Source organism: Symphodus melops (assembly GCF_947650265.1).
Source record: "Symphodus melops genome assembly, chromosome: 10".
In the NCBI taxonomy this organism is placed as follows: domain Eukaryota; kingdom Metazoa; phylum Chordata; class Actinopteri; order Labriformes; family Labridae; genus Symphodus; species Symphodus melops.
In genome coordinates this window covers 2,237,950-2,265,640 of record NC_136700.1, presented here as the reverse complement: position 1 = coordinate 2,265,640, position 27,691 = coordinate 2,237,950, and the positions used below count along the sequence as shown (strand labels likewise).

Sequence of the window (27,691 nt, the reverse complement as noted above, 5' to 3'; positions counted from 1 at the left end):
TATTGTCTGACTGTTGTGTTGATATTCTGCATTTGACCTCATGTACTTTGTAGTTTTAGATTTGCAGAATAGTTTAATTTGATCGGCATCGTCACCTCCTGGCGCAGAAAAATGATGGAAAAGTTTTTTGGGGGATTTTTTTGGGTGGAAAAATTCTGCAGGCATCTGACTGAAACATTCAGTATACTCTGCCTGGTCAGAAAGACTCTCCACTATGTCACACACTTTGCTATCTTCTCCTCCCTCCTTCACTGCAGCCCCACCTCTCACTGCCCTAATATGGGGGGGATCTCTTTGCCCTCTGGCCAATCAGACGACTGGATGCGTCCCTCCTAGAGATGCCATGGGTCCAGCCTGGCCTGAGGTTTTCAGTGAGGGGAGCAACAGGCTGGCTGGTGACAGGGGGCAAAGGTTTCAGATAGAGAGAGGGGGACAACATCCAAAAGAATAAGAACAAGTGAAGAAGAGAAGCTGTGAAGAGACAGGAAGTGAGCGTTAGCTGGAGCCAGAGAGGACAGGAAGTTAAGAAAAGAGAGGCTGAGATTGAAGTCGAGCTGCTGCAGGTGGAGGTTGTCACCTTTGAGCTGCTGGAGGAGAAACACTGAGAGGAAAGGTAGGCTGGATGGATGTGCTTTAATAAAGTGTGTGCTGATGCCACAGGGCTCTGAGGGGCTGGGATGTGCAGGGCGGAGGGCAGGTGTTGGGACGGGGACAGATGACAGCAGTATTAATGCATCTTCAGCGGCCATGCCCGTGTCCACGCTGTCTCCACTGTCTGTTTGTTTAATTTAATTTAAAATCAGCTCGAGGACTTGCTTTAGTTCTCAAATATTGGCTCAACATTTGGCAGCTGGGAGCTGTGCATGAACAGTTTATGTGTCAGGCTGCAGCCTGAACATTGCTGACTCCAGAGAGAATAACAATAGCGCGCTGTTTAAATGCAGAGATACTTTTAGTCAGACAGCTGCCGCTTGTGTTTATTCCCGCATGCCAGTAGCTGCTCACACACACACACACACCCCAGTATTCACCCAGCTTTATGGTCACCATTTGCAGTGTGACATGTCACTATGACTCCAAGTTTATAAGAGTGTTTTGTAATGAGACCTGTGTCAAATAACACTGGAACATTTTTCATCGCAATTATTGAAAGTTTTAGGAGCGTCCGATGGGCGGGGCCGCCACTGGACTACCCATCAAGTCAAAACACGAAATACTAAAGCTTGATCTAATGCTTCAGTGTCTCCATAAGGATTGTGTTTAAACGACTTGGTTTTGCAGATGAGCACTTGTTGTGTTGTGCATTTTGAAATAGTGGCTGTCTTAACAGTGTTACACACCAGCGACAGCTGCAGTGTGACGGTCACAGGATCCCTTTGCCCCGCAATTCCAACTCAAGCAGCCTGGTATGTGTGTTGGCCCAAAGTGGCTTCAAGAGTTTCTGCAGCCAAAACACACCCGCTGTGTGATGGAGGATCACCGACATATGTGAGGCCCTTACATAATGGAAGCAGTGTGTTGACTGTTGAAATATCGGCGCTTACATGAAATCAAACTTTCTGATTTTGATCCAAACAGAAAATGTCCTGACTCTACTTTTTATCATCGACAGTATTGACGATTTCAGAAGCTTTCAAAAAAAATTACACATCTTCTGTCATATTTTTTAACTTCTACAAGAGAGAGAGCATCGACTGTGGTCTATTCAAATTCAGAGGCCAGAAAATGCTGACGCTTTTCAAGCTCTTTCGACATAAAAGTGAGGTTTATGTGTTTTTACAAAAAGCAAACAGAGAGCCGATGAGGTAACACTGTGCAGGAGTTTGCCTGTAACCGAGCTCTTAACTTAAATCCTGACAGAGATCACGAGTCTGATGCCACAAATAAAGCCCCCCCCCCCCCCCCCCCGAACGATGCACGCTGGTTATTCGTGGGGTGACTTGTTGCTTCGAAAGGTGCAAGAAAAGAAACAGCAGGTATATGTGACGCCCGCGAGCTTGAGAGTAAATGACGTAGAAAACGAAATGATGGATGATGATAGGAGCTTCCTGGCGACAGACTTCGGGTGGTGGGTGGGTGGGGTTAATTTTAAACCAGGAAGTACAGGGTCAGCAGTGGATTGGGCAGTTCAGCGGGGAGACCTGAGGAGGAAACTGTGCTTGACGTACGCACTCGGGTGAACTTCCCTCAGCGTACACAGAGAGCAGAGACGAGATGTCAGGAAGGAAGAGTCGTGTAAACAAATGTCTCAAGAGCACATTTGTGAAATATTTGAGATTATATAGAAATAATCCCAAAGTGAGAAAACCCATCTTAAAATGTGCTACAGTTCCTAACATCTCATCCTTTCCATGTGCAGTGTGTCGCTCACTCGTGATAAGTGTATCTGTCAAAAGTATCTCGGTTTCCTGTTTACATGGAGGCATTTCCTGTCCAGAAGCTAACGCCTGCGGGTGTGTCTTGTTTTTGTCCATCTGACGTGATGATGGGAGTATCTGTCTCATCTTCCGGGGTTTGGACATGAATCTGTCTGGTGGATCTTTTATCTGCGGTGGCTCACAGCAGGAACACTTGGTAAAAGTTGGCCTCAGATCATCTCAGTGGGAGTCAAAGCTGCACAGTGTCGGAGTTGTCGCTCTGCACGATTTCTTTTTTGTCTCCTCCTTAATTGGAGTCCTAATCTCGCTCCTTCCAGTCATAATTATTCTGCTCTTAGATTCGCCTCCTGAACTCCATTTTCCCAAAAGTTTCTTCTTTCTCAATCGTATTCGAGGTCGTGTGACGGCAGCATCCAGTCCTGCTTGTCTGTATTACCGACTGCCTGAATGATTTATGCTTCTGGAGAGCCAAATCTCTTCAAGACGACTTTTATGTTGACGCTCTGTTGTTTAACTTTTGGAAGTTTGGAAAAACAGATATATCTGCAGAGATCCTTGGCCCGTGTTAACCCAATCAAAAACAAGTCTTGCTCCGCCCCCGTAGATAAGAATCAAATTCTTGGGAAAAGATTTCCAATAAATAAATAAATAAATAAAGAAACGAGAATCTTCGGACTCATGCATGTGGTCCAGCATCCAGAAAAGTGTTTGTGCTCTCAGGAGAGGGTACTAAATAGTTTCACTTTGTTTTAAAGACTCTCTGGTGTTTATTTAAGTTTCAGTCAGTCGTGTGTCCAGAATAGAAACTGTTTTCCTCCTCTGCTCTGGTGACTGTCCTAAAATTAGATTGAATACGGTTGGTGTTGTGTCCTCACACTCGGCCGACTATTGTGAAAAAGTGTTTCGGTATTTCCTCCGTGTACGTACGCTTCTGTAAGAATGTGAGGAGAAATCCTATTCCTGTCGATATCTGGCCTCTGCTGATAAAACTTCAGCTCCAAAATAAATCTCACACACACACACACACACACACACACACACATCCTCAGCTGTCGCTCATGTGCTGCATCACTGCTGCTCCGTGCTACGTCACAGAAACGTTGTCAGCTCCGTGAAGGACACAAAGGTGGTTGTTTTCTTCGGGTGGATACCTGACGCTCGAGTCCTGTCACTACTGAGCCAACGGTAACATCATTAACTGCTCCATCTCTGGCAGGCTTAGCAGCATCTGAGTGGGATCAGAGCTGCGGGGTTTAAGTTTCATGATGCTGCTGCTGGAAGTCAGAGAAGGACAACAAAAGCCGTACTCCGAGCCGTCAGTCATGATTTGAAGGACACGAGTTGAGTCTCTAAGATTTCCTCATGCGACAAAATACAAACTGACACTTCGATAAACAAGAGCAGGAGGTTGTTTTCACGCTCACTTCTAACCTTGTGTTCTCCTAAATGAAATATGTATGTGGCTCTTATCCACTAAATGTTTGTGCCTCTCATCAATAATCTGTCAGTAGATTTTTAGACCGTTTGCATCTGGGCGCTTCATAGTTAGATTTACGCAGCTCATCCCTTTACACATTTTCTTCTTATTGTTCAATGAAAATATTTTCCATAAAAATGTTGATTAAAGACGCTGACGTCAGCGATCACATCGCACAGCCCACGATCAGAGGCTGAGATCGTGGGTTTAAATCCGACCTCGGCCCTTTGCTGCCTGCTTGTCCCCCCACGTCCTCCTTCTTACATCTCCTGTCTCTCTTCAGCTGTCTCATCTGATAGAGGCGAAAACCTGTCCCCAAAAATAACTTTAAAAAAAGACTCTTAAATCACAGAGGTCATAGTTCAAATACTGTGTTAGTGCACTGATTGCACTAACACACTGACATGATTCAGCTCTTTTTAAATGAACATAGTTAAATAAAGATCGTAGCATCCTACCTCAAACCTGTGAGTGTAGAGTTTGGTCTGTTCACTGTTTTGGGTTACGATGGATGATATCCTTTTAAAACATTGAAAATAAACACAGAGAATAAAAAAGGAAATAAAATGGACCAATAAAGAGCCGGATAAAGGAAATCAGAATTATAAGATCATGTCTTGTGTCATTTTACATTCATGATTTATCCATCAGAACAACCTGTGACAACAACAACCACTTGTTCCACGTTTATCCCGTATCATGGTGTCAGACTGAGGATGTGTCGCTGTCACCTTCACAACAAACACTTCTCTCTGCCTCCTTATTATTATTATTATTATTATTATTATTATTAGAGGGTAAAAACAACAGCTGTGTACAGATTGTCTTGTTGTCTCTGCTCGTTTGATTTGAAGGGGACAAATTGTGTCTGGATGCTGAACTGAAACATTCAAAGAGGAGTAAGTTATCAGTGCAGTTTCCTGGATGTAAAATGTAAATGAAGTGAATCTTCCCAGAGTGATAAAACGTCAAACTTGCAGAGCACGTAGAGAGGCAGAATTCATTTTGTTGTGACTAAGCTTGAAGCACAAACTGTGCCGAAGATGAAAGTTGCTGTCAGAGCGTGTTGGAGTTTTTCGTTCCCACTTTAAGACCTCCCTCACAGACCCGCCTGCGCCATCGCCAGACGGCTTAATCCTGCTGCTGTTAGACAAACTGAGGAGAGGCTGACACACCAAACACGCTCCTTACGTTTGTTCTCTGATCTTCAAATACTGAGCTCATCAGGAGAGAAGTGAGAGTCTTATATCAGCTGTCTGCCTCACACTCACTGACTTAAGACAAGTGTAAACTTTCTGCACAGACTGGAGAGATGACTACAGCTGTGAATATACTGAACAGATCCTCAGAGAATAATTAGATTTTTTTTTTATCGGGGAGTGCAGCATTACAGTTTGTAGATGTGGTCGTCACAACAACAAAGCATGTTGTTTGTTCATGACTGCATGTCGGTGTCTTCATGTAACTGGATTGTTTTCACATAATGCATCGTATGAATCCTGTGCAGCTGCATCAACTCAAACTATCTCACAACCTTCGTGAGCGTCTGTCTTCGTCTCGTTCTTTCTTTGAGACTAAATCGATTATCTCTCCAGGCTGCTGGTTTCAATACGTTGTTTCACGGGTTCTTCTTCGTCTTGCTTGGACCTCTCGACTTCTATTTCCTTTAATACGCCGCTCTAGTTACTCAAGGGCGCTGGAGTAGAAACAGAGAGGAGCCTTTCCAACCTGCCCATGCGTAGGCCTACTACATAGACACCATCACACTGCTACATACATCCAGCAGCTGTCAGTGGAAAAACAATCAGTTATTTGTCGGCATTAACGATGCGGTTCATTTGTTATCTAACAGCGCAGTAGGAAAAGAGGCTCCTCCCTCTTCACTGATTTATTACAGAAGGCCGAGGGTCCGGGCTGAGGGGGGGGGGGGCTTTCATTAGGCATGTAGAGGCATGCAGATGTGTGAGTGTGATCTATAAAGAGAAAGGACTGCGAGGCATTTCAAATCTTCGCCTCCTCCTCCTTCATTCCTCCGCTCGGTGCAGGGAGTGCCGCCGCCTCCTCCACCTGCTGCAGTCCGTCTCTCCACACAGAGCTGCAAACCTCAACAAGAAGTCCTGATTGATAATCACATTTCTCTCTCTTAATTAGATTTAGTGGTTTTTTGCGAACAGTTTGTTAGCAGAAATGTGTTTTGATTTAACTGCCGACATCTTTCATCGTCCTTTTTCACGCTGTCTCCTGATTTGTTTTTCGGGCCGTGGATGCACCTGTTGTTGCTGCTGATTCAACGTCGGTCACTCAGCACTGAAGTATTAACAAAGCCGAGATCTTAACACTCAATCAATTCAACATTTATGTTTGACAAATAAGTGACTGAAATATGTGCAAGACGGCGTTTAAATAAAAGGGAATCACCTTCAGCAGAGTCATTTATAAATACAAGGAACAGACATGTTCACCGTTTGTGTTTGTAGAGATTTTGAAGCGACTGTCAGGAATATATCTTTGATCGTCAGCGTATGATTTACAATAACTACGGAAGCCCTGAGCAGACATTTTACATCATACATTTTATTTACTCGTTTTTTTTTCAAGATATTTATCTGAAGATCACAAAGCTTGTGGGAGGTTAAATCTTTGTCCGTTTTAAACGCTTAGATTTCAGAATATAGGATGAATGAAAACATGTTAACACAGGATAAGCGAAGTATAATAAATGTATGGTCACATGTCAGCTGTATAATTGACAGCATCAGTGGGGGGCTAATGATGTTGCTCATGACTGGAGGGTCTTCATGTGTCCGTCCTCATCACTTCATGTGCTGAGAGTTTATCTTCTCACACTCTGCTCCTCGGTGACTGATACACTGACGGCTGCACTGAATGTGTAGTATGTGGTCCTGTGACCTCCGAGACACCAGATCCCTCCAACCCACCCAAACAGGCACGACATCCACGCTGACACTCTACACGTCCACACACACACACACACACACACACACGCCAAAAATCAAACACACTGATAGCTTTCTCTCTTGTACACACACACACACACACACACACGCATAGCTTCGCTGATGCAGTTAAAAAAGTGATCACATGAAGACAGGACTGTGAGGAATGAGATGCTGGGGGGCCGCAGTCACAGAGGGTCATCGAGACCCCTGAACGAGCAGAGATGTACTTGCTGATTTACTCGGTTCGGCCCAATCTTCATGTTCACGCCACACTGAGTGGCTCGTAATGCCAAAACCACAGAACTTCTTTCTCCTGGGTGAAACGCCTTTTTGTGGTCGTTGATTTTCCCTTCGACTTTGTTTTTGTATAACTCACAGTCCTGTCATGTTTCTGTGCGACGTCACTGCTTCGACCTGTTCATGGGACTTATCGAAGTTTAAAAGTAAACAGTTGCTTAGCTGCTTGTCTTAGTGGACGTGAAGTCACTAAAGCCATGCAGTCTGGTTTTGAGGGTTCTTCCTATATGTCAATGTAAACACTGTCTTTACCCATCTGAGCCTTTAAGGCGGTACCACTGGATGGAATGCGTGCGTGACTGGAGGGTTTAGATGACTCAGGTTCGGGTGGGATAGTTGAGAGATGTGAAACCACACTGCAGAAAGAATTTAAAGACTGCCAACCCTAGAAGTGAAGGGCCGACTGCCACGTGTAACTTCAGCAGACGTTAAACACCGTATGCACAAACTGACAGGAAACACCTGATGCTGCTTGAGCTGATTTACTGTGAGAAGAGACGGTTCTGATCCGATGGTATGTCCATGTGGTGCACTGCTGTCGTACGGAAAAATGTACCCACATTTACCTCGATTTATTATCTCTAACAGTCGTGCAGCACGCCTTAAAGAGATCGTATCTGTTCATTTTCAATATCCTACTTTGTGCGCCATCGTAAACTGACCCCACAGACACAGATCATCTTGTTTTTGTATCAGATTAAGAACTATTTAAAACACTCCACGATAAAACATCATTTGCTCATCTTGAAAATAAAATAAATGTAACTTGACCTTCATGGAAATTATTTAGTGGAGCACAATTTCTTTTTCTGTTAAGCTCATTGTTGTTCTGTGTAAAATCGATGGTCTTCGTTCTGTTTGCCTCCACAGCACAGTTGTATTGATTAGACTTGATTCACCAGCTCGGCTTTACATCCTTTTTTTTTTTTCTTTTTCTAAAGCCGAAAGTCTTGGAACAAATAAAACGAGGAAACAAAACACTGAAGGCCAATTCAATAGCTCTGATTTGGATCCAAACAGAGAAGAGCAACACAGAGACACTTTCTTTCTTTCCAACCATTTTAAAAACATTTTCACCACATGCATCTGATTTATGACACTGTTACCTCATTCATCTTAAATGAAGCTTACTGTGTTTTTGTGTTTTAGACTCTGACCCAGAGGACAGCCATGTGTTCAGCCAGAGCCGAGATTCATCCGTAAGTAAACAACTCAAACTGAAGTCAACATTAACAGTGTTGTGTTTACTGTACGGTGACGTGTATGTTTTATTATTGTGCCCTCGCTGCCTTTTAAAGTCTGTCCTGCTCTCAGTAGAAACACTTTAAAGGAGCGACTCTTTTATGTTTCCATTCTCTAATCTTATAAGAACAGCTGTGCATCATTACTCTCATAAAGAGAGTTGTTACTTATACTTGGCTACGCACGACGACCCGTATGCAGAGTACTAAACATTTTAACCTCATGGTTTAGTGCACAGGTGTCAAACTCCAGTCCTCGATGGGCCGGCTTCCTCAGACTGTTAGATGTCTCCCTGCTCTAACACACCTGCTTTAAAACAATGTGTTGTCATTAAGCTCTGCAGAAGCCTGATGACGAGTCACTCATTGGATTCAGCTGCGTCCAAGCAGGGCGACGTCGAACAGTCTGAGGAAGCCGACCCTCCAGGTCTGGAGTTTGACACCCCTGTGTTTCACTGCAGCTGAACCTGTGTGCATGTTTGTCTTAAACGAATCTAAAACTAGGAACTTTTCAGAAACCAGCCAGAATATAATCTGGATTATGAATGTATTAAACCTGTCTAAATGAAAAGGCTTCTAACCCTCAGTGATTGAGGAGTGAGAGTCCATGAGAGAGCGTCAGGGAGATTGTTGTCCTTATTAAGGAGAGCCAACGTGCCTGTTTGTTTCTGCTTGTTGAAGACTTTTTGATTGATCTGAAAGCGGACGGTCAAAATGTTTCCATACTGAATGAATTTGAACGTTGAAGAAATGATGTGCATTTGGTATTTCAAGGATGTAGCTCTTGATGTGCACAGGAAACGTGTCCTTAGTTTCAGAGGTTGCAGCAGCCTGCAGGTCACAGCGACAGGTGAAGTGCTAACACAGGATGTTTTTACAATCTATGTGAGCGTTTATGAAGTGAGTGCAGGAGAGGAAGGAGGCGTGGGAGGCCGGGACGAGACAAAGTTTCCTCAAGTTAGAGGTGAAGAAGTTCAGCTCGGTTTGACCCACTCTGTTTCAGGGAGGGGGAAAAAACACCCAAAAAATGGTCGAGATTAAAGATTTCATATTTGAATGAAATTCATGCAGTGCAAGTTAAAAGACAGAGACTGTATCCTAAATCAGACCGTCAGTCATCTGCAGATGAAGGTGAACATTTGATTTTCCTCAGAGATTAAAACCTTTAATCGCCTCTCTGCTGCAACTGAAGATTTGTGAAATTTCGATGTCCCGACCACATTGGATTAATAAGAGCAACAAATAGTGTTCAACAAGCCCGTCGTGTAGCTTCAGTGTTCGATAAATTCTAAGCTGAGAGCGTGTTGGAAAAACGCAGGTCTTTTAGCGTCTGCCCAGAGAAAGTTATTCCGGTTCAAAGTCGACCTGAACGAACGTGAACACGATCTTCTGCTGTGTGTGCAGGTAAAAGACAAGAGGAGGTCGCCCCCCTCCAACAGATCCCCCTCCGCCCAACAACGCAACCCTCATCACAGCGGCTCCACAGACGAGCAGGAGAGCCCAGAGAGGGTGGTGAGAGAGAGAGAGACACACACACACACATACATACACACACACACACACACACACACACACACACACACACACACACACACACACATGCATGAAAACAAGAATGCACAAACTGTGACACATACACATTCATTCATCTCCAGGGAGTTCAGATTATGTCAATAAAAGATTTTATTCAGACATGATGACAGCGGTCATTGAAAGAAGAGAACGGGGAACCAAATCCGTTCCAAGGTTGAATTTTTATATTGTTTTTATTAGCAGTATTATTTAAGAAAAGAAAGAGTTAGGGTGTTAGGGTTAGAGGTTGGATGTTGTTGCTGCTTGTGTATGGTTTTTTCTTTTTTTTTTTTTTGCTAGCTGTGTGTCTGTATAGATATCATGGTAAACTTGTACCAGAATGAAATATATGACGGTCTTATTAGCGAGTGTACAGAACTCTTTGTGCTCAGTAGAACACTTCGGTTTCTGATCAAATGACTGCAGGATTATGACTAAATGACAAACTCCCTTCTGCAGACTCAGACTTTTTAGCAGAATTCACCAAATGCATATAAACCCTGAACAGATGGGGTATGGAACAAACACTATAACTGCAAAACAGCAAACCTGCTATCACAGGGACTGTGGCATTTAGCCCAAAACAGTCACTGTGTGAAACACAATGCTGCTGCTGCAGTGGATTCCTTTGTTTGGACTCGTCAGTGTAAAACTGACCTCAGGACCCTGACATGAACAGAACATGATGACATTTTTATAAACTTCATTATTGTTCAGATATATTTGGAAAGACAGACACAGTTTAAAGACCGACCGCCTGACCAAGCCCATTCAAGCTGGATCACAATGGTCCAGGCTGATGTGCTGAGGTTGTTGTCCAGCACATAAACAACCTTTCATTTCTCCCAGCTCAGCACACATGCCAGTGCTGGCTTTTTCACACCGCCACAACAAAAGCCTGCATGTGGTGGATCTGAAACCAGCTGCAGGTGGTTGTAAACACTCTGCAACACATTCTTGGACTTTAAAAAAAAAAGCACGTTAGCACTTTCAGAGTTTTTGTGAAATATAATAATGATGCTGCTTGTCTTGACACCGCAACACCTGGTGGTGTCTAACATGAGAGTGTAGGTAAAAAAAACTATTTTTAATAGGAATTTAATTTATTACGATAGCATGTCTTTGGCCTGTAGTTCCATGTTATCAAATAGTCAAGTATAACTATTTTAAAAAATACCACAGGAAGTAATTTTATGTAGAAAATTCTAAGTATTTGGAACAAACTAAAAAAACAGATAGAAAAGCTGAAATTATTTAAAAAAAAACAAAAAAAAAAAACTGAGGAGTTTTAAAACTGTTGATGTTGATGCCTATATGTCAACTCATATAATACCCATAGCTGCTGCTATTGGAGCAGTGTTGTACATTTCTCCTGAATCTTGACATCCACCTGCTCTTTTGAAAATCCTAAGCGTTCTGTGTGTGTGTGTGTGTGTGTGTGTGTGTGTGTGTGTGTGTGTGTGTGTGTGTGTGTGTGTGCAGGTGCAGAAGGAGAAGCTCCATGCAGAGTTGAAGAAGGTGTTGAGTCAGAAGAGAAGTCACCTAAGAGAGTCGACCTGCCAACTGGCCCAACCAGAGATGGATTCAGAGCCCACAGAAGAACAAGCCGTATGTAATGACTGTGTCAGGCAGGAGCGGCTAATACTAACAAAGAAAAGCCGTAACTAGAAATAGTTCACAGGTTTGTCTGAGGTACTACAAGTGGTTTCCTTGTGTGTGTTTTAGATTATTGAGGAGGTCTCTAAGTTGGTAGAAATCGTGGTTGAGACCGAGGCGGAGGCTGGAGCGAGCGGCTACAGTGTGACTGGTGGAGGACAGCGAGGGATCTTCATTAAAGATGTCCTCAAAGACTCGCCAGCTGCTAAACATCTCAGTCTACAGGAAGGTAGAAATATGGAAGCAAAAATATGATATAAAAAGTACATAATTCAACACGAATTAAAAATAAATAAAAAAAACATGTACACTGCAAACTCTGAGCCATTGTGTGTGTCCTAGGTTGTTGCTTGGTCAATACAAAACTATTTGATATTCAGGACTATTTATTAAGTCTCAAAATTAAATCCATCAGAATTGTATACAGCAGTAGGTGGGCAGACTTTAAAAGTCAGTGTATAATGTTGCAGTTCCCCATGTTGCCACTAGAGAGCAGTGAAATCAGAAGATTTTACAAGCAAATGTATCCAGAAAACTGTTATTAGAAAAACGACCGTCTAGCATGTTGTTAATTATTTGCAAAGCAAGTTACCCAACACTGACCTGACGTAGGGCAAATGCAAGATCGCTTTTAATTTCTCTTCACTTTTTTACATTTCTGGAAAGTTATCATTGGTGCTGAACAAAATACGTTTGGATGCCAGAACCAATCAGAACAGAATCAGTTAAACGTGTGTCGAAGCAGGCAATTTCAAAATCAATATCATAATGACATTTCAACATTTATTATCATCAATTGTTGTTTGCATGCGAGTTTGAAATTAAGCCATCATAATAAACTTGCTTCTTATAAGATAATAGTTTTGATTGGCTCCATCAAGTCCAAGAAGGTCCTGAAATTGTTGTTTTTTTGATGGACCAAATACACAGTATAGAAAATTACGCACTTGAATAGATGCACATAGTTTAATGTAGTTACCAGTACTTAAATAATTAGAACAGGGTGCATTTAAATCAGTGTAATCTATTGTAATTCTTGAGACTTTGATTCATGATGTTCTCCATGTGAAGGTGACCAGCTGCTGAGTGCCAAGGTCTATTTTGACAATGTGAGGTATGAAGACGCTCTGAAGATCCTTCAGTGTGCTGAGCCTTACAAGGTCAGCTTCCAGTTGAAGAGGACCATCCCTGGGGCAGAGGTCAGCGTGAGACCTCGAGTTCCCAGTGTGGAGGTCAAAGGTCCCAAAGCCAAGATGGCCAAAATGGTAATTAGTCTTAATATTCGGTGTATATTTTTGACATGTGTAATTCTTCTTTTCACTTAGTTAAATTAGAGGCATTCAAATGTTGCTAATCCTCACATGCCTATTTCAGAGTGTGAAGGGCACAAAACCATTCAAGACAAAGAAGAAGAGAGGTGGTCGTTTTGGTCTGAAGAGGCTAAAGGAGAGACGCAAAGAGGAGCTGGTGATTGAGGGAACGCCCCCCAAGCTGGAGATGAGCGACGTGGACGTGGAGTTTTCTCTCCCGAAATTCAAACAGAGTAGGAGTGTGAAGGTGGAAGCCGGAGGAACTGAAGGAGCTGCATCCATTGGGAGGGCGAAGAAAATCAGGTTGTTGTTTTTATTTTTATGGTTCTAGTTACTTACTGTAAAACATTGCACCAGAAGTAGATGCTTGTTGCAGTACAATAATGACGGTATTTCTAAAGAATACAAAATTACAGTATTACTGTCGGAAAGGTTTATGGGAAAATATATTTTGAGCTATTTAACAATACATAATTATTCTTTTCTCCTTTCTTTCTTTCTTTCTTTCTTTAATTGGTCCTTTTAGGTTTCCTGGCCTGAAAACAAAGAGTCACACTGGAACAGAGAAAGAAGGAAAAATGGAAACGGGAAGATTTGAGGGACAGGTGAATCTCTTGCAACCAGAGATATCGGGAGCTAAAGCAAAAACAAAAGTAAAAGGACACAAGTTTGGGATCACCTTTCCGAAGAGCAAACGCACAAAGACAGGCTCGGCTTTGGGAGCTGGATCTGTGGAGCTCAAGCCCCCCAGTGTGAGCATCCAATCACCATCAGTGGAGTTCAATCTATCTGATAATAAAGACATTAAAGCGCCTGATGTGGAGTTTGCACTTCCTTCAGGAAGAGCTGATGCAGAGGCAGCTGGAGGAAAAATTGACGTAGACATAGGAAAAGGAGATGCAAAACTAAGAATGCCAAAGCTAAAACTACCCAAAGTTAGACTCTCACGTCAGTCAGATGAAGTAGATGGTGACATTAGGGTAAAAGCCAAGGGGATAAAAGTACCTCAAACTGACATAACAGCTCCACAAGTTCAAATGAAAGCAGAGGGGATCACTCTCCCTGAAGGAAATGTAACCAAACCAAAGATAGAAAGTAATCTCTCAGGAAAAGCTGCATCTATTCAAATGCCTTCTGTTGATATTTCTTTGCCAAAATTAAAGGGAAAGTCTGACATCGAAATCTCTCTACCTGAATATGAAGGTGCTGGGAGGACAACAATCAAAATGCCAGCAATTGACCACTCTGTGCCTGATGTTAATGTGGAAATGGATACCAATCAAAGAATTCCCGATGAAGTGGAGGGCACATTTAAAGGGCCCAATATCCCCATGCCAAAGATTGATATCGCCTTACCAAAGATGGGATCATCCAGTGTAGATATCGAAAGGCCAGAAATTGGAGGAAAATTCAATCCACCCTCTGTTGATATGTCTCTCCCCAAAATGAAAGCGGAAGGTGGAGATGTGAACATGGACTATTATGTTGGTGGAGATGGGAAGTTCCAAATGCCTGATTTTGACGTATCTCTCCCAAAATTGAAGACGCCAGGACAAGTTAATACACAAGGAAAAGAATTGGAATGGGGCTTTAAGTTACCTAACGTAGACCTGACCCTACCCAAAGGCAAAGCAGAAACAACAGACATTGAAGCAGAACAATTTAAGCTACCATCGCTTGATATCTCCCTCCCTAAAATGAAAACAGGTGAGGTAGAAGCAGACATTGTAGGGCCTGAGGCAAAAGATGGTCGATTCAAAATGCCTAGACTTGATATTTCTCTACCCAAAGGCAAAATCGATGGAGACATTGAAGGAGAAGGGAGTGCTGGGATGGGAGCAACATTTAATATGCCTACTATTAATGTTTCCCTACCGAAGATGAAACTACAAGAGGGTCACGTGAATGTTGACAAACCCAAGCTTGAAGGTGGAGGTCAAATCCACATGCCGTCTATTGACATATCATTACCAAAAGGACAAGACATCAGAGGAAAAATGGAAATGCCAACTGTTGATATCTCACTTCCAAAAGGAAAAATAGAGGGAGATGTTGATATTGACGGACATGGAAGTAAAGGAGGACAGTTTCACATGCCATCAGTTGATATCAGACCTCCAAAAATAAAGACTCAGGACATCAATGTTGATATAGAAGGACCTGAGATTCAAGGAGGAAAGTTCGATACACCATCAGTTGATATTTCAGCACCTAATATAGGAGCTCCTGGGATGGATGTCAGCATTGAGGGTGCAAAGATGAAAGGAAGAAAGCTTGAAATGCCAGACATTGACATTTCCCTACCTAAAGGAAAAGCAGGTGGGAAATTTGAAGTTGATGGACCGGGTGGAAAAGGAGGCAAATTCCACATGCCCTCACTTGACATCTCCCTTCCTAAAATGAAAGCAAAGGGACCTGAGATAGATATTGAAGGACCTGACATTAAAGGTGGAAAGCTAAACATGCCATCACTTGATGTTTCGTTGCCCAAAATGAAATCTCCTGAAGTAGATGTCAGCCTGCAGGGTCCTGGTGTCAAAGGAGGAAAGATCAGCTTGCCAAGTGTTGATGTTTCACTTCCCAAAGGAAAACTAGAAGGGGACTTGAATCTTGAAGGCCCTGAGGTGAAAGGAGGCAAATTCAAAATGCCCAAATTTGATGTGTCTTTACCAAAAGTGAGTTTACCAAAGATTGATGCCAATGTGGAAGGACCAGATATGAAAGGAAAAATGGAAATGCCAACAGTAGATGTTTCACTTCCAAAAGGAAAAGCAGACGTGGATATTGACATTGATGGACTCAGTGGAAAAGATGGAACCTTTAAAATGCCTAAATTTGATGTCTCATTGCCTAAAATGAATCTCCCAGAAGGTCATATAAACTTAAAAGGCCCAGACATCAAGGGGAAAAAGATTGAAATGCCAGACATTGATATTTCCTTACCCAAAGGAAAAGCAGGGGGAGATATTGAAATTGGAGGACCTGCTGGAAAAGGCGGAATATTCCACATGCCCTCACTTGATATCTCTCTTCCTAAAATGAAAGCAAAAGGACCTGAGATAGATATTGAAGGACCTGACATTAAAGGTGGAAAGCTAAACATGCCATCACTTGATGTTTCTTTGCCTAAAATGAAATCTCCTGAAGTAGATGTCAGCCTGCAGGGTCCTGATGTCAAAGGAGGAAAGATCAGCTTGCCAAGTGTTGATGTTTCACTTCCCAAAGGAAAACTAGAAGGGGACTTGAATCTTGAAGGCCCTGAGGTAAAAGGAGGCAAATTCAAAATGCCAACATTTGATGTCTCTTTACCAAAAGTGAGCCTTCCAAAGATTGATGCCAATGTGGAAGGACCAGATATGAAAGGAAAAATGGAAATTCCGACAGTAGATGTTTCACTCCCTAAAGGGAAAGCAGACGTGGATATTGACATTGATGGACCCAGTGGAAAAGGAGGCAAATTCCACATGCCCTCACTTGACATCTCTCTTCCTAAAATCAAAACAAAGGGAGCTGATTTAGATATTGAAGGACCTGAATTAAGAGGTGATATTCCCCTCCCAGGGGGTAAAGTTGAGGGTGACCTGAATATTCAAGGCCCTGAGGTAAAAGGAGGCAAATTCAAAATGCCCAAATTTGATGTGTCTTTACCAAAAGTGAGTTTACCAAAGATTGATGCCAATGTGGAAGGACCAGATATGAAAGGAAAAATGGAAATGCCGACAGTAGATGTTTCACTTCCCAAAGGAAAACTAGAAGGGGACGTGAATCTTGAAGGCCCTGAGGTAAAAGGAGGCAAATTCAAAATGCCCAAATTTGATGTGTCTTTACCAAAAGTGAGTTTACCAAAGATTGATGCCAATGTGGAAGGACCAGATATGAAAGGAAAAATGGAAATGCCGACAGTAGATGTTTCACTTCCAAAAGGAAAAGCAGACGTGGATATTGACATTGATGGACTCAATGGAAAAGGCGGAACCTTTAAAATGCCTAAATTTGATGTCTCATTGCCTAAAATGAATCTCCCAGAAGGTCATATGAACTTAAAAGGCCCAGACATCAAGGGGAAAAAGATTGAAATGCCAGACATTGATATTTCCTTACCCAAAGGAAAGGCGGGGGGAGATATTGAAATTGAAGGACCTGCTGGAAAAGGCGGAAAATTCCACATGCCCTCACTTGATATCTCCCTTCCTAAAATGAAAGCAAAGGGACCTGAGATAGATATTGAAGGACCTGACATTAAAGGTGGAAAGCTAAACATGCCATCACTTGATGTTTCGTTGCCCAAAATGAAATCTCCTGAAGTAGATGTCAGCCTGCAGGGTCCTGATGTCAAAGGAGGAAAGATAGGCTTGCCAAGTGTTGATGTTTCACTTCCCAAAGGAAAACTAGAAGGGGACTTGAATCTTGAAGGCCCTGAGGTAAAAGGAGGGAAATTCAAAATGCCCAAATTTGATGTCTCTTTACCAAAAGTGAGCCTTCCAAAGATTGATGCCAATGTGGAAGGACCAGATATGAAAGGAAAAATGGAAAAGCCGACAGTAGATGTTTCACTTCCCAAAGGAAAACTAGAAGGGGACTTGAATCTTGAAGGCCCTGAGGTAAAAGGAGGGAAATTCAAAATGCCCAAATTTGATGTCTCTTTACCAAAAGTGAGCCTTCCAAAGATTGATGCCAATGTGGAAGGACCAGATATGAAAGGAAAAATGGAAAAGCCGACAGTAGATGTTTCACTTCCAAAAGGAAAAGCAGACGTGGATATTGACATTGATGGACTCAATGGAAAAGGCGGAACCTTTAAAATGCCTAAATTTGATGTCTCGTTGCCTAAAATGAATCTCCCAGAAGGTCATATGAACTTAAAAGGCCCAGACATCAAGGGGAAAAAGATTGAAATGCCAGACATTGATATTTCCTTACCCAAAGGAAAAGCAGGGGGAGATATTGAAATTGGAGGACCTGCTGGAAAAGGCGGAAAGTTCCACATGCCCTCACTTGATATCTCTCTTCCTAAAATGAAAGCAAAGGGACCTGAGATAGATATTGAAGTACCTGACATTAAAGGTGGAAAGCTTAACCTTCCATCACTTGATGTTTCTTTGCCTAAAATGAAATCTCCTGAAGTAGATGTCAGCCTGCAGGGTCCTGATGTCAAAGGAGGAAAGATCAGCTTGCCAAGTGTTGATGTTTCACTTCCCAAAGGAAAACTAGGAGGGGACTTGAATCTTGAAGGCCCTGAGGTAAAAGGAGGCAAATTCAAAATGCCCAAATTTGATGTCTCTTTACCAAAAGTGAGTTTACCAAAGATTGATGCCAATTTGGAAGGACCAGATATGAAAGGAAAAATGGAAATTCCGACAGTAGATGTTTCACTTCCCAAAGGAAAACTAGAAGGGGACCTGAATCTTGAAGGCCCTGGGGTGAAAGGAGGGAAATTCAAAATGCCCAAATTTGATGTCTCTTTACCAAAAGTGAGTTTACCAAAGATTGATGCCAATTTGGAAGGACCAGATATGAAAGGAAAAATGGAAATGCCGACAGTAGATGTTTCACTTCCCAAAGGAAAACTAGAAGGGGACTTGAATCTTGAAGGCCCTGAGGTAAAAGGAGGGAAATTCAAAATGCCCAAATTTGATGTCTCTTTACCAAAAGTGAGACTTCCAAATATTGATGCCAATTTGGAAGGACCAGATATGAAAGGAAAAATGGAAGTGCCAACAGTTGATATTTCACTCCCTAAAGGGAAAGCAGACGTGGATATTGACATTGATGGACCCAGTGGAAAAGGAGGCAAATTCCACATGCCCTCACTTGACATCTCTCTTCCTAAAATCAAAACAAAGGGAGCTGATTTAGATATTGAAGGACCTGAATTAAGAGGTGATATTCCCCTCCCAGGGGGTAAAGTTGAGGGTGACCTGAATATTCAAGGCCCTGATGTAAAAGGAGGCACCTTTAAAATGCCTAAATTTGATGTCTCGTTGCCTAAAATGAATCTCCCAGAAGGTCATATGAACTTAAAAGGCCCAGACATTAAGGGGAAAAAGATTGAAATGCCAGACATTGATATTTCCTTACCCAAAGGAAAAGCGGGGGGAGATATTGAAATTGAAGGACCCAGTGGAAAAGGCGGAAAATTCCACATGCCCTCACTTGATATCTCCCTTCCTAAAATGAAAGCAAAAGGACCTGAGATAGATATTGAAGGACCTGACATTAAAGGTGGAAAGCTAAACATGCCATCACTTGATGTTTCGTTACCCAAAATGAAATCTCCTGAAGTAGATGTCAGCCTGCAGGGTCCTGATGTCAAAGGAGGAAAGATCAGCTTGCCAAGTGTTGATGTTTCACTTCCCAAAGGAAAACTAGAAGGGGACCTGAATCTTGAAGGCCCTGAGGTGAAAGGAGGGAAATTCAAAATGCCCAAATTTGATGTCTCTTTACCAAAAGTGAGTTTACCAAAGATTGATGCCAATTTGGAAGGACCAGATATGAAAGGAAAAATGGAAATGCCAACAGTAGATGTTTCACTTTCAAAAGGAAAAGCAGACGTGGATATTGACATTGATGGACTCAGTGGAAAAGGAGGAACCTTTAAAATGCCTAAATTTGATGTCTCGTTGCCTAAAATGAATCTCCCAGAAGGTCATATAAACTTAAAAGGCCCAGACATCAAGGGGAAAAAGATTGAAATGCCAGACATTGATATTTCCTTACCCAAAGGAAAAGCAGGGGGAGATATTGAAATTGGAGGACCTGCTGGAAAAGGCGGAAAATTCCACATGCCCTCACTTGATATCTCCCTTCCTAAAATGAAAGCAAAGGGACCTGAGATAGATATTGAAGGACCTGACATTAAAGGTGGAAAGCTAAACATGCCATCACTTGATGTTTCTTTGCCTAAAATGAAATCTCCTGAAGTAGATGTCAGCCTGCAGGGTCCTGATGTCAAAGGAGGAAAGATCAGCTTGCCAAGTGTTGATGTTTCACTTCCCAAAGGAAAACTAGAAGGGGACTTGAATCTTGAAGGCCCTGAGGTAAAAGGAGGCAAATTCAAACTGCCCAAATTTGATGTCTCTTTACCAAAAGTGAGTTTACCAAAGATTGATGCCAATTTGGAAGGACCAGATATGAAAGGAAAAATGGAAATGCCGACAGTAGATGTTTCACTTCCCAAAGGAAAACTAGAAGGGGACGTGAATCTTGAAGGCCCTGAGGTGAAAGGAGGCAAATTCAAAATGCCCAAATTTGATGTCTCTTTACCAAAAGTGAGTTTACCAAAGATTGATGCCAATTTGGAAGGACCAGATATGAAAGGAAAAATGGAAATGCCAACAGTTGATATTTCACTCCCTAAAGGGAAAGCAGACGTGGATATTGACATTGATGGACCCAGTGGAAAAGGAGGCAAATTCCACATGCCCTCACTTGACATCTCCCTTCCTAAAATGAAAGCAAAGGGACCTGAGATAGATATTGATAGACCTGACATTAAAGGTGGAAAGCTAAACATGCCATCACTCGATGTTTCTTTGCCCAAAATGAAATCTCCTGAAGTAGATGTCAGCCTGCAGGGTCCTGATGTCAAAGGAGGAAAGATCAGCTTGCCAAGTGTTGATGTTTCACTTCCCAAAGGAAAACTAGAAGGGGACTTGAATCTTGAAGGCCCTGAGGTGAAAGGAGGGAAATTCAAAATGCCAACATTTGATGTCTCTTTACCAAAAGTGAGTTTACCAAAGATTGATGCCAATGTGGAAGGACCAGATATGAAAGGAAAAATGGAAATGCCAACGGTTGATATTTCACTCCCTAAAGGGAAAGCAGACGTGGATATTGACATTGATGGACCCAGTGGAAAAGGAGGCAAATTCCACATGCCCTCACTTGACATCTCTCTTCCTAAAATCAAAACAAAGGGAGCTGATTTAGATATTGAAGGACCTGAATTAAGAGGTGATATTCCCCTCCCAGGGGGTAAAGTTGAGGGTGACCTGAATATTCAAGGCCCTGATGTAAAAGGAGGCACCTTTAAAATGCCTAAATTTGATGTCTCGTTGCCTAAAATGAATCTCCCAGAAGGGTATATGAACTTAAAAGGCCCAGACATCAAGGGGAAAAAGATTGAAATGCCAGACATTGATATTTCCTTACCCAAAGGAAAGGCGGGGGGAGATATTGAAATTGGAGGACCTGCTGGAAAAGGCGGAAAATTCCACATGCCCTCACTTGATATCTCCCTTCCTAAAATGAAAGCAAAGGGACCTGAGATAGATATTGAAGGACCTGACATTAAAGGTGGAAAGCTAAACATGCCATCACTTGATGTTTCTTTGCCTAAAATGAAATCTCCTGAAGTAGATGTCAGCCTGCAAGGTCCTGATGTCAAAGGAGGAAAGATCAGCTTGCCAAGTGTTGATGTTTCACTTCCCAAAGGAAAACTAGGAGGGGACTTGAATCTTGAAGGCCCTGAGGTGACAGGAGGCAAATTCAAAATGCCCAAATTTGATGTCTCTTTACCAAAAGTGAGTTTACCAAAGATTGATGCCAATGTGGAAGGACCAGATATGAAAGGAAAAATGGAAATGCCAAAAGTAGATGTTTCACTTCCCAAAGGAAAAGCAGGTGGTGAAATTGAAATTGAAGGACCTGCTGGACAAGGCGGAAAATTCCACATGCCCTCACTTGATATCTCCCTTCCTAAAATGAAAGCAAAGGGACCTGAGATAGATATTGAAGGCCCTGATGTTAAAGGTGGAGACATTGACATGCCAAGTATTGATATTGCACTTCCTGGAGGAAAGGCTAAAGGGAACCTTAATATTCAGGGCCCAGAGGTCAAGGATAGCAAATTCAAAATCCCCAATTTTGATATTTCTCTTCCAAAGTTGAAACTGCCTGAAGGAGATCTCAAATTCGAAGGACCAGAGATGAAGGAAGGAAAGATTGTAATGCCCGCTATTTCCGGTCCAAAGGGAAATGTTGAGGGAGATATCAATATCACAGGACGAGGTCTCAAAGGAGATGCTAAGCCAGGCAAGTTGAAAGTTAAGGGTGCAGACATTGAGGCAGATGATGCAGAAGGTCCAAGTGCATCACTTAAACTTCCCACTGTCAAACTTCCATCAGTGGACATCTCAGCTCCAAAAGTGGATCTAGACTTTGGCCTTAACAAACCTAAAGGTGATGATGTGGAAGTAGAGCTCCTGAAAGCAGAGGGAGGCCGGCCCTCTTCAGGGGGCAGCTTTGATCTACCTAATGTCTCCCTTAAGTTCCCCAGTTTTACACTTCCTAGATTTGGTGGAAAATCCAAGAGTGGTGGTTTGGAGATATCAGGTAAAAGTCCAAAAGGAGACATTTCCCTCAGCCCACCACATGTGGAAGGAGAGATTAGGGCACCATCCGTAGAGTTTGATGGGGATGGAAAAGTCAAGGTGAAGAAACCTAAAATCAAGATGCCCTCATTTGGTTTGTCAAAAAAAGATGCAGATGTATCCGTGTCTTGTCCTGATGTGGATATTAGAATGAAAAAGGGGAAAATTGACATTCCTAAACCTGACATCAATGTTGATGAATCAAAACATAAAGTGACATTTCCTAAGTTTAAAATATCATCACCCAAAGGTCAACTGCCAAATGCAGAGGTTGATGTAAAAGAGGAAGCACATATGGAAGGGAAAGGTGGCTTCCATGCACCTGATGTCACAATTAAACTACCAAAGTTCTCAATGCCAAGATTTGGCTCTCGAGAAAAAGGTTTGGGTAAGCCAGATGGTAACCTTGATGCTAAGGCAAAAGTCAAGATGCCCTCTGTAGAGCTTTCACTTCCAGAAGCTAAAACACCTGATACTGAGGTTCTTCTTCCCAAAGCAGAAGTTGATGTCTCAGAAGCTGATTTAAGAGGTTATGAGGGAAACCTTAAAATTCCTAAAATGCCAACTATTGACCTTGCAATCCCCAAAATTGACCTTGATGTGTCTCTGCCAAAAGTAAGTGAAGCGAGAGCTGATGGGGGGGAAGGAAAATTGAAGATGCCATCAATAGACATTTCCCTTCCCAAAGGAAAGACTGAAGGTCCAGAGGTGGAGCTTAAAGGAGAAGGTGGAAAATTCAAAATGCCACATCTCAGCATGCCTTCGGTTGACATTTCACAGCCGAAAGGAAAGATTGAAGGTCCAGAAGTTGAAATAGATGGAGGTACAGGGGGGAAGTTTAAAATGCCTCACATGAAAATGCCCAATGTTGATGTGTCTCTTCCAAAAGGAAAGATTGAAGGCCCAGAGGTGGAGCTCAAAGGGGAAGGTGGAAAATTCAAGATGCCCCATCTCAGCATGCCTTCTGTTGATATTTCACTGCCCAAAGGAAAAACGGAGGTTTCAAATGTGGAAATAGAGGGAGGAACAGGAGGAAAGTTCAAAATGCCTCAAATGAATATGCCAAATGTTGATTTATCTTTGCCCAAAGGAAAGTTTGATGGTCCGGAGGTTGAAATTGAGAAAGGTACAGGAGGAAAATTTAAGATGCCACATCTCAGTATCCCTGCAGTTGATATTTCATTACCCAAAGGAAAGATTGAAGGTCCAGATATTGAAATAAAGGGAGGTACCAATGGAAAGTTTAAAATGCCTCAAATGAAAATGCCAGATGTTGGTGTATCTCTGCCCAAAGGAAATATTGATATTCCAGAGGTTGAGCTCAAAGGGGAAGGTGGGAAATTCCAGATTCAAAATATCAGCGTGCCTTCTGTTGATATTTCATTGCCTAAAGGAAATATTGAAGGTCCAGATGTTGAATTTAAGGGACGTGGAGAAAGAGACTTCAAAATGCCTGGTATGAAGATGAAAGATGTCAACATTTCTCTTCCTCAGGGAAAGATTGAAGGTCCAGATGTTGAAATAGAAGGAGGTAACGGGGGAAAATTCAAATTACCGCACATGAAAATGCCAGATGTCGACATCTCTCTACCCAAAGGAAAATATGGCAAAATTGAAGGAGCAGAGTTTGAGGTTGAGGGAAGTGGAAGCCAAATGAAATTGCCACACATGACAATGCCCTCAGTAGATTTTTCACTGCCAAAAGGAAAGGTTGAAGGTCCCACAGTTGAAGTCAAGGGGGAATCAGGAAAGTTCAAGATGCCAAAGGTTGATATATCTCTTCCTAAAGGCAAACCTTCAATCCAAGGACCAGAGTTAGAGATTAAGGCAGATGAGGGGCAGTTCAAGACTCCAAATGTGGCCATATCTCTCCCTAAAGGAAAAACCAATATCCACACACCAGAGGGGAAAATTGAGGCAGAAGGAGGAACCGTCAAGCTGCCATATATGAAGATGCCAAAGGTTGACATTTCACTTCCTAAAGGTAAAAGTAGAGATTCTGAGGCACCTACAATGGAGATGGATTTCAGAGGAGGAAAGATCAAAAGTCCTGATGTTAAAGTTTCTAAGGGGACGATACCAACGGAAAAATCAAGTGGTGTGGGGATCAACTTACAAACCATTGAGGCAGGAGGGAAAACCAAACTGCCAAAAGTCACATCACCAGATCTGGATGTGGATGTAACACTCTCTAAACCAAATCAAGGGACAGTTGTTGAGGCAGAGAACAAAGGCCTAAAACTTAAGATACCAACAATAGATATTAAAGTCCCAAAAGGAGATCTTGAGCTTGATATAGGACTGCAAAAAGGGGATGGCACGAAAGACAGGAAAAAAGTTGAACTACCTGACTTGGAACTACACACAACAGAACCCAGTAGCAAAGTGAAGGGTGCAAAAGTTAAAGGGACACGATTCAACATTGGAATGCCAAAAAAGAAAAATGGCAAGGATTTGGCAGCAGAGGCAAAACCGAAAAGCCACAATGGACATAACGAAGACAAATATCGTATAAACATCCCAGTACCAGGGGTTAGTTCAAGTGTACAAGGCTCAGCCAGCTCAGTAACAGGAGAAGAGAGTGGTCTCTCCTCCAGAGCAGAAATCAAAGTCCCCAGGATTCCAGATATAGATTTTGATATAGGTACGTCACAGGATGAGGAGGAAGATAAAACTGAAACAGGCAAGAAAATCAAAATCCCCAAGTTTGGTGTTCCACTGCCCACGATATCCCCCAAGGGAAGACGAAATATCTATGGGCAAGAAATTCAGTATGAGGGCCCAAAAATGCCCAAAGTAAAGAAAGCTGTTTTTGTCTTGGTAAACCCTAATCAAACAGATGAACCTGCTGCATGCTCAGGCTGCCTAGAAGAGGACTTGACGAAAGACGACCTCAAAGTGAAGATGCCCAAGATCCAAATGGAAGGGGAGAATTTAAAGGGAGAGAACATGACAGTTCCCAGAGAGTCATTATCATCTGACACATCAGGACAGTTTGATGTCAAAGGTTCTAGTTCAAGTCAAATACACGCAAGTCTTCACAAGGGCTCCATGGATGATGAAGGGAAATTCAGTGGTAAAGTTAAGCTTCCAAAAGTAGAGCTCAGCTCTCCCTATGGAGAAAGGGCTGCATGGGAGGAGGACGCTGAAATGAGTGTGAAACTAGGAAAGAATTTATTATCTGGAGAAGTGGGGGATTCCAGCGGACTTGCATTCAAAACCGGCGAGATGGGCTCTGCTGGTTTTAGCGAGCAGCTCTCTAAGGATGTGGTATCATCTCTTGCCAGAACAGATATGCTAGATAGGGACAGCTCAGAGTCGCCTGCAAGTCTGACCATGGAGCTCAGCTCTACAAAGGTCCAGACTTGGAGCGAGGTTGAAAGCAAGAGCTGGGAGTCTGAAGAAAAAGAGTCTTCCCCCTGGTTCAAGGTTCCTAAGTTCACCCTGAAGCCGCACTCTACAGGTGAGAACAAAGAAAAATTCAAGCTGCAATGAAATGACAAGCTTTGTTCACACCTAATCATATATATCAGATATTACTTGGCATTCCCTTTGTGTTTAATCTATAAATGATTAACATACAATCTCCTCTTTTCTCTCTGTTAAACAAGACTAAGTTTCTTTTCCCACTTTATTTCTTTATTTATCCTCCTCTCCTACTTGTTTCCTTTCCTTCTTGCCGCTCATTTCCTCCTCCTCCTGCAGGCTTCCTCCAGATAACTCCAGAGGGTTCTCCTCAGGCCCAGAGGAAGGGGGAGGTGGCAGGTGAGGTTGATGTCTCAGGGTCCTTCTGCCTCCACACCTCAGGACACAGTTTCACCACCCAGGAAATGCCAGAGGAACACCAAGTCTCCTCCACAGAGGAGGAAACTCTCACCATGGTGACCAAAACCACCAGAATCACCCGGCAAATTGTCACCACTGAAACACGAACAGGCGAATCTTCAACAACCACAACGCCACCCAACCAGGCATTGGACTTTGACTAATGAAGATGCTGTGATGATATCTTAAATGTCTTTGAATTGTGTTGTTTTTCTTTGGTGAGGGTGCAGTATAAGCTGAGCCTGCAATGTGGAAACCCGTGTCTACATTTAAGTCTTTATTTTATATTTTAACAGTTGCGGAAAACTGAGATGAGAAAAATGACATTTCATCTTTAAGCATTTTTGTCATTATAGCAGCAACAGAGTAATATATATATATATACACACACCTTTTTTTGTTACTGTTCTTTGAGTATTGTTAGTTTAGTCTTAATTATTTATCGGTTTTGTTTGGTTTTACAGGTTTCACTCTAAATGTAAGCCTGTGGTGTTGCTTCGTTATTTATTGTTGTTTGTGGGTTCAACTTGTACTGTAACGAGTCATTTACAAGCATCAGCATCATGGCTTCCACCATGACTTTATTGAACAGTACAGGCCAGAGTAATATTCATGTATATACTACTTTATAGTTTTTTTTAGCAGTATCCCCTCAATTTGAAATGTAATTATTTTCATATCTACCAGTACAAATCATATTTTTTTGGGCTGGATAACTTATCGTGTTTCTCTTGAAAGAAAAGAGTGAGCTTTTTGTGATTTAGGCTTTTCTCCTTTTCTGCCATAGTTTTATATTTTGAGCATTTATCTGGTGCTGTGAGATAGTCACAGTTAGTGAGCGAGACACTCTGGACTCTAATCTGCTGTGGAGATCAAACCTGTGACCCTCTCGTCAAAGGCTTTTCTCTAAAATGTAGGCCACCCTGCTGCTAATGTATTTTATATTTACGTTTATACTGTACACTGCGAGGTGCTATTTGGCACTTGAACAAAATCAGTGAAAAGGACCTTGGTAGTGTAAACTGTTAAACATTTGATCTAACTGCTGAGATAATCGACTATTTGGGCTGATGTTATCATTGGACTGCTACAATGACAGACCTAGTGATTGGAGAGTCCCAAAGCCGACCCCTGATAAAAGAGATTGTGATCAGCAAAGAAAGAGGTCAACAACTCGTGGACTCAGGCACAGCTCTCATGTTTTTACATCAGAAAATTAATGTGTCGAGGTTACACACAATGAGTAGTATCTATGTATAATGGAGATGTTTTACGCCTCTGGTTTTTAACAAATCTACAAAGTTCTTTTAGATGATAAGGGTTTCAGTGCCAAGTGTTTCTGTCAAAGCTGATTTTGAGAGGATGTTTGTTAAAATAAAATTATATTCACATGAAAAATGATTCAAATTGAAATGGCATCATGTTTTGACTTCAACAACTTTTTTTCAAATTTGAATAAACCATTGAATTTAGGTGGTTCAGTTTTTAGAGTTTATCACATTAATCAGCTGATCAGAGTCAAGGCCCTGACACACCAAAGAGGCCGTCAGTCCCACACCGTAAAAACTCAATAAAGTTGAAGCAACAGAATGCACGCATTGTTA

The 27,691-nt window shown here is 42.2% G+C and overlaps 1 protein-coding gene across 3 annotated transcripts; it reads left to right on the top strand.

Annotated features, from left to right (window-relative positions):
• Nucleotides 1-497: 497 nt before the first annotated feature.
• On the top strand, nucleotides 498-27,488 carry prx (periaxin). 3 transcript variants are annotated; one of them, XM_079353741.1, is made up of 9 exons: nucleotides 498-613; nucleotides 8,262-8,311; nucleotides 9,758-9,865; nucleotides 11,408-11,533; nucleotides 11,651-11,810; nucleotides 12,653-12,846; nucleotides 12,956-13,194; nucleotides 13,418-25,725; nucleotides 25,968-27,488. In XM_079353741.1, exons 4-9 carry the CDS (start codon nucleotides 11,504-11,506, stop codon nucleotides 26,249-26,251), a joined length of 13,215 nt encoding a protein of 4,404 aa, XP_079209867.1. In that variant the 5' UTR covers nucleotides 498-613; nucleotides 8,262-8,311; nucleotides 9,758-9,865; nucleotides 11,408-11,503; the 3' UTR covers nucleotides 26,252-27,488. The 3 variants fall into 3 exon arrangements, with proteins under 3 accessions (XP_079209867.1, XP_079209868.1, XP_079209866.1); XM_079353742.1 differs by lacking the exons at nucleotides 498-613; nucleotides 8,262-8,311 and having other exon boundaries at nucleotides 9,764-9,865; nucleotides 13,418-16,154; nucleotides 16,494-25,725; XM_079353740.1 differs by lacking the exons at nucleotides 498-613; nucleotides 8,262-8,311 and having other exon boundaries at nucleotides 9,764-9,865; nucleotides 13,418-23,069; nucleotides 23,172-25,725.
• The last annotated feature ends 203 nt before the right edge of the window (nucleotides 27,489-27,691 follow it).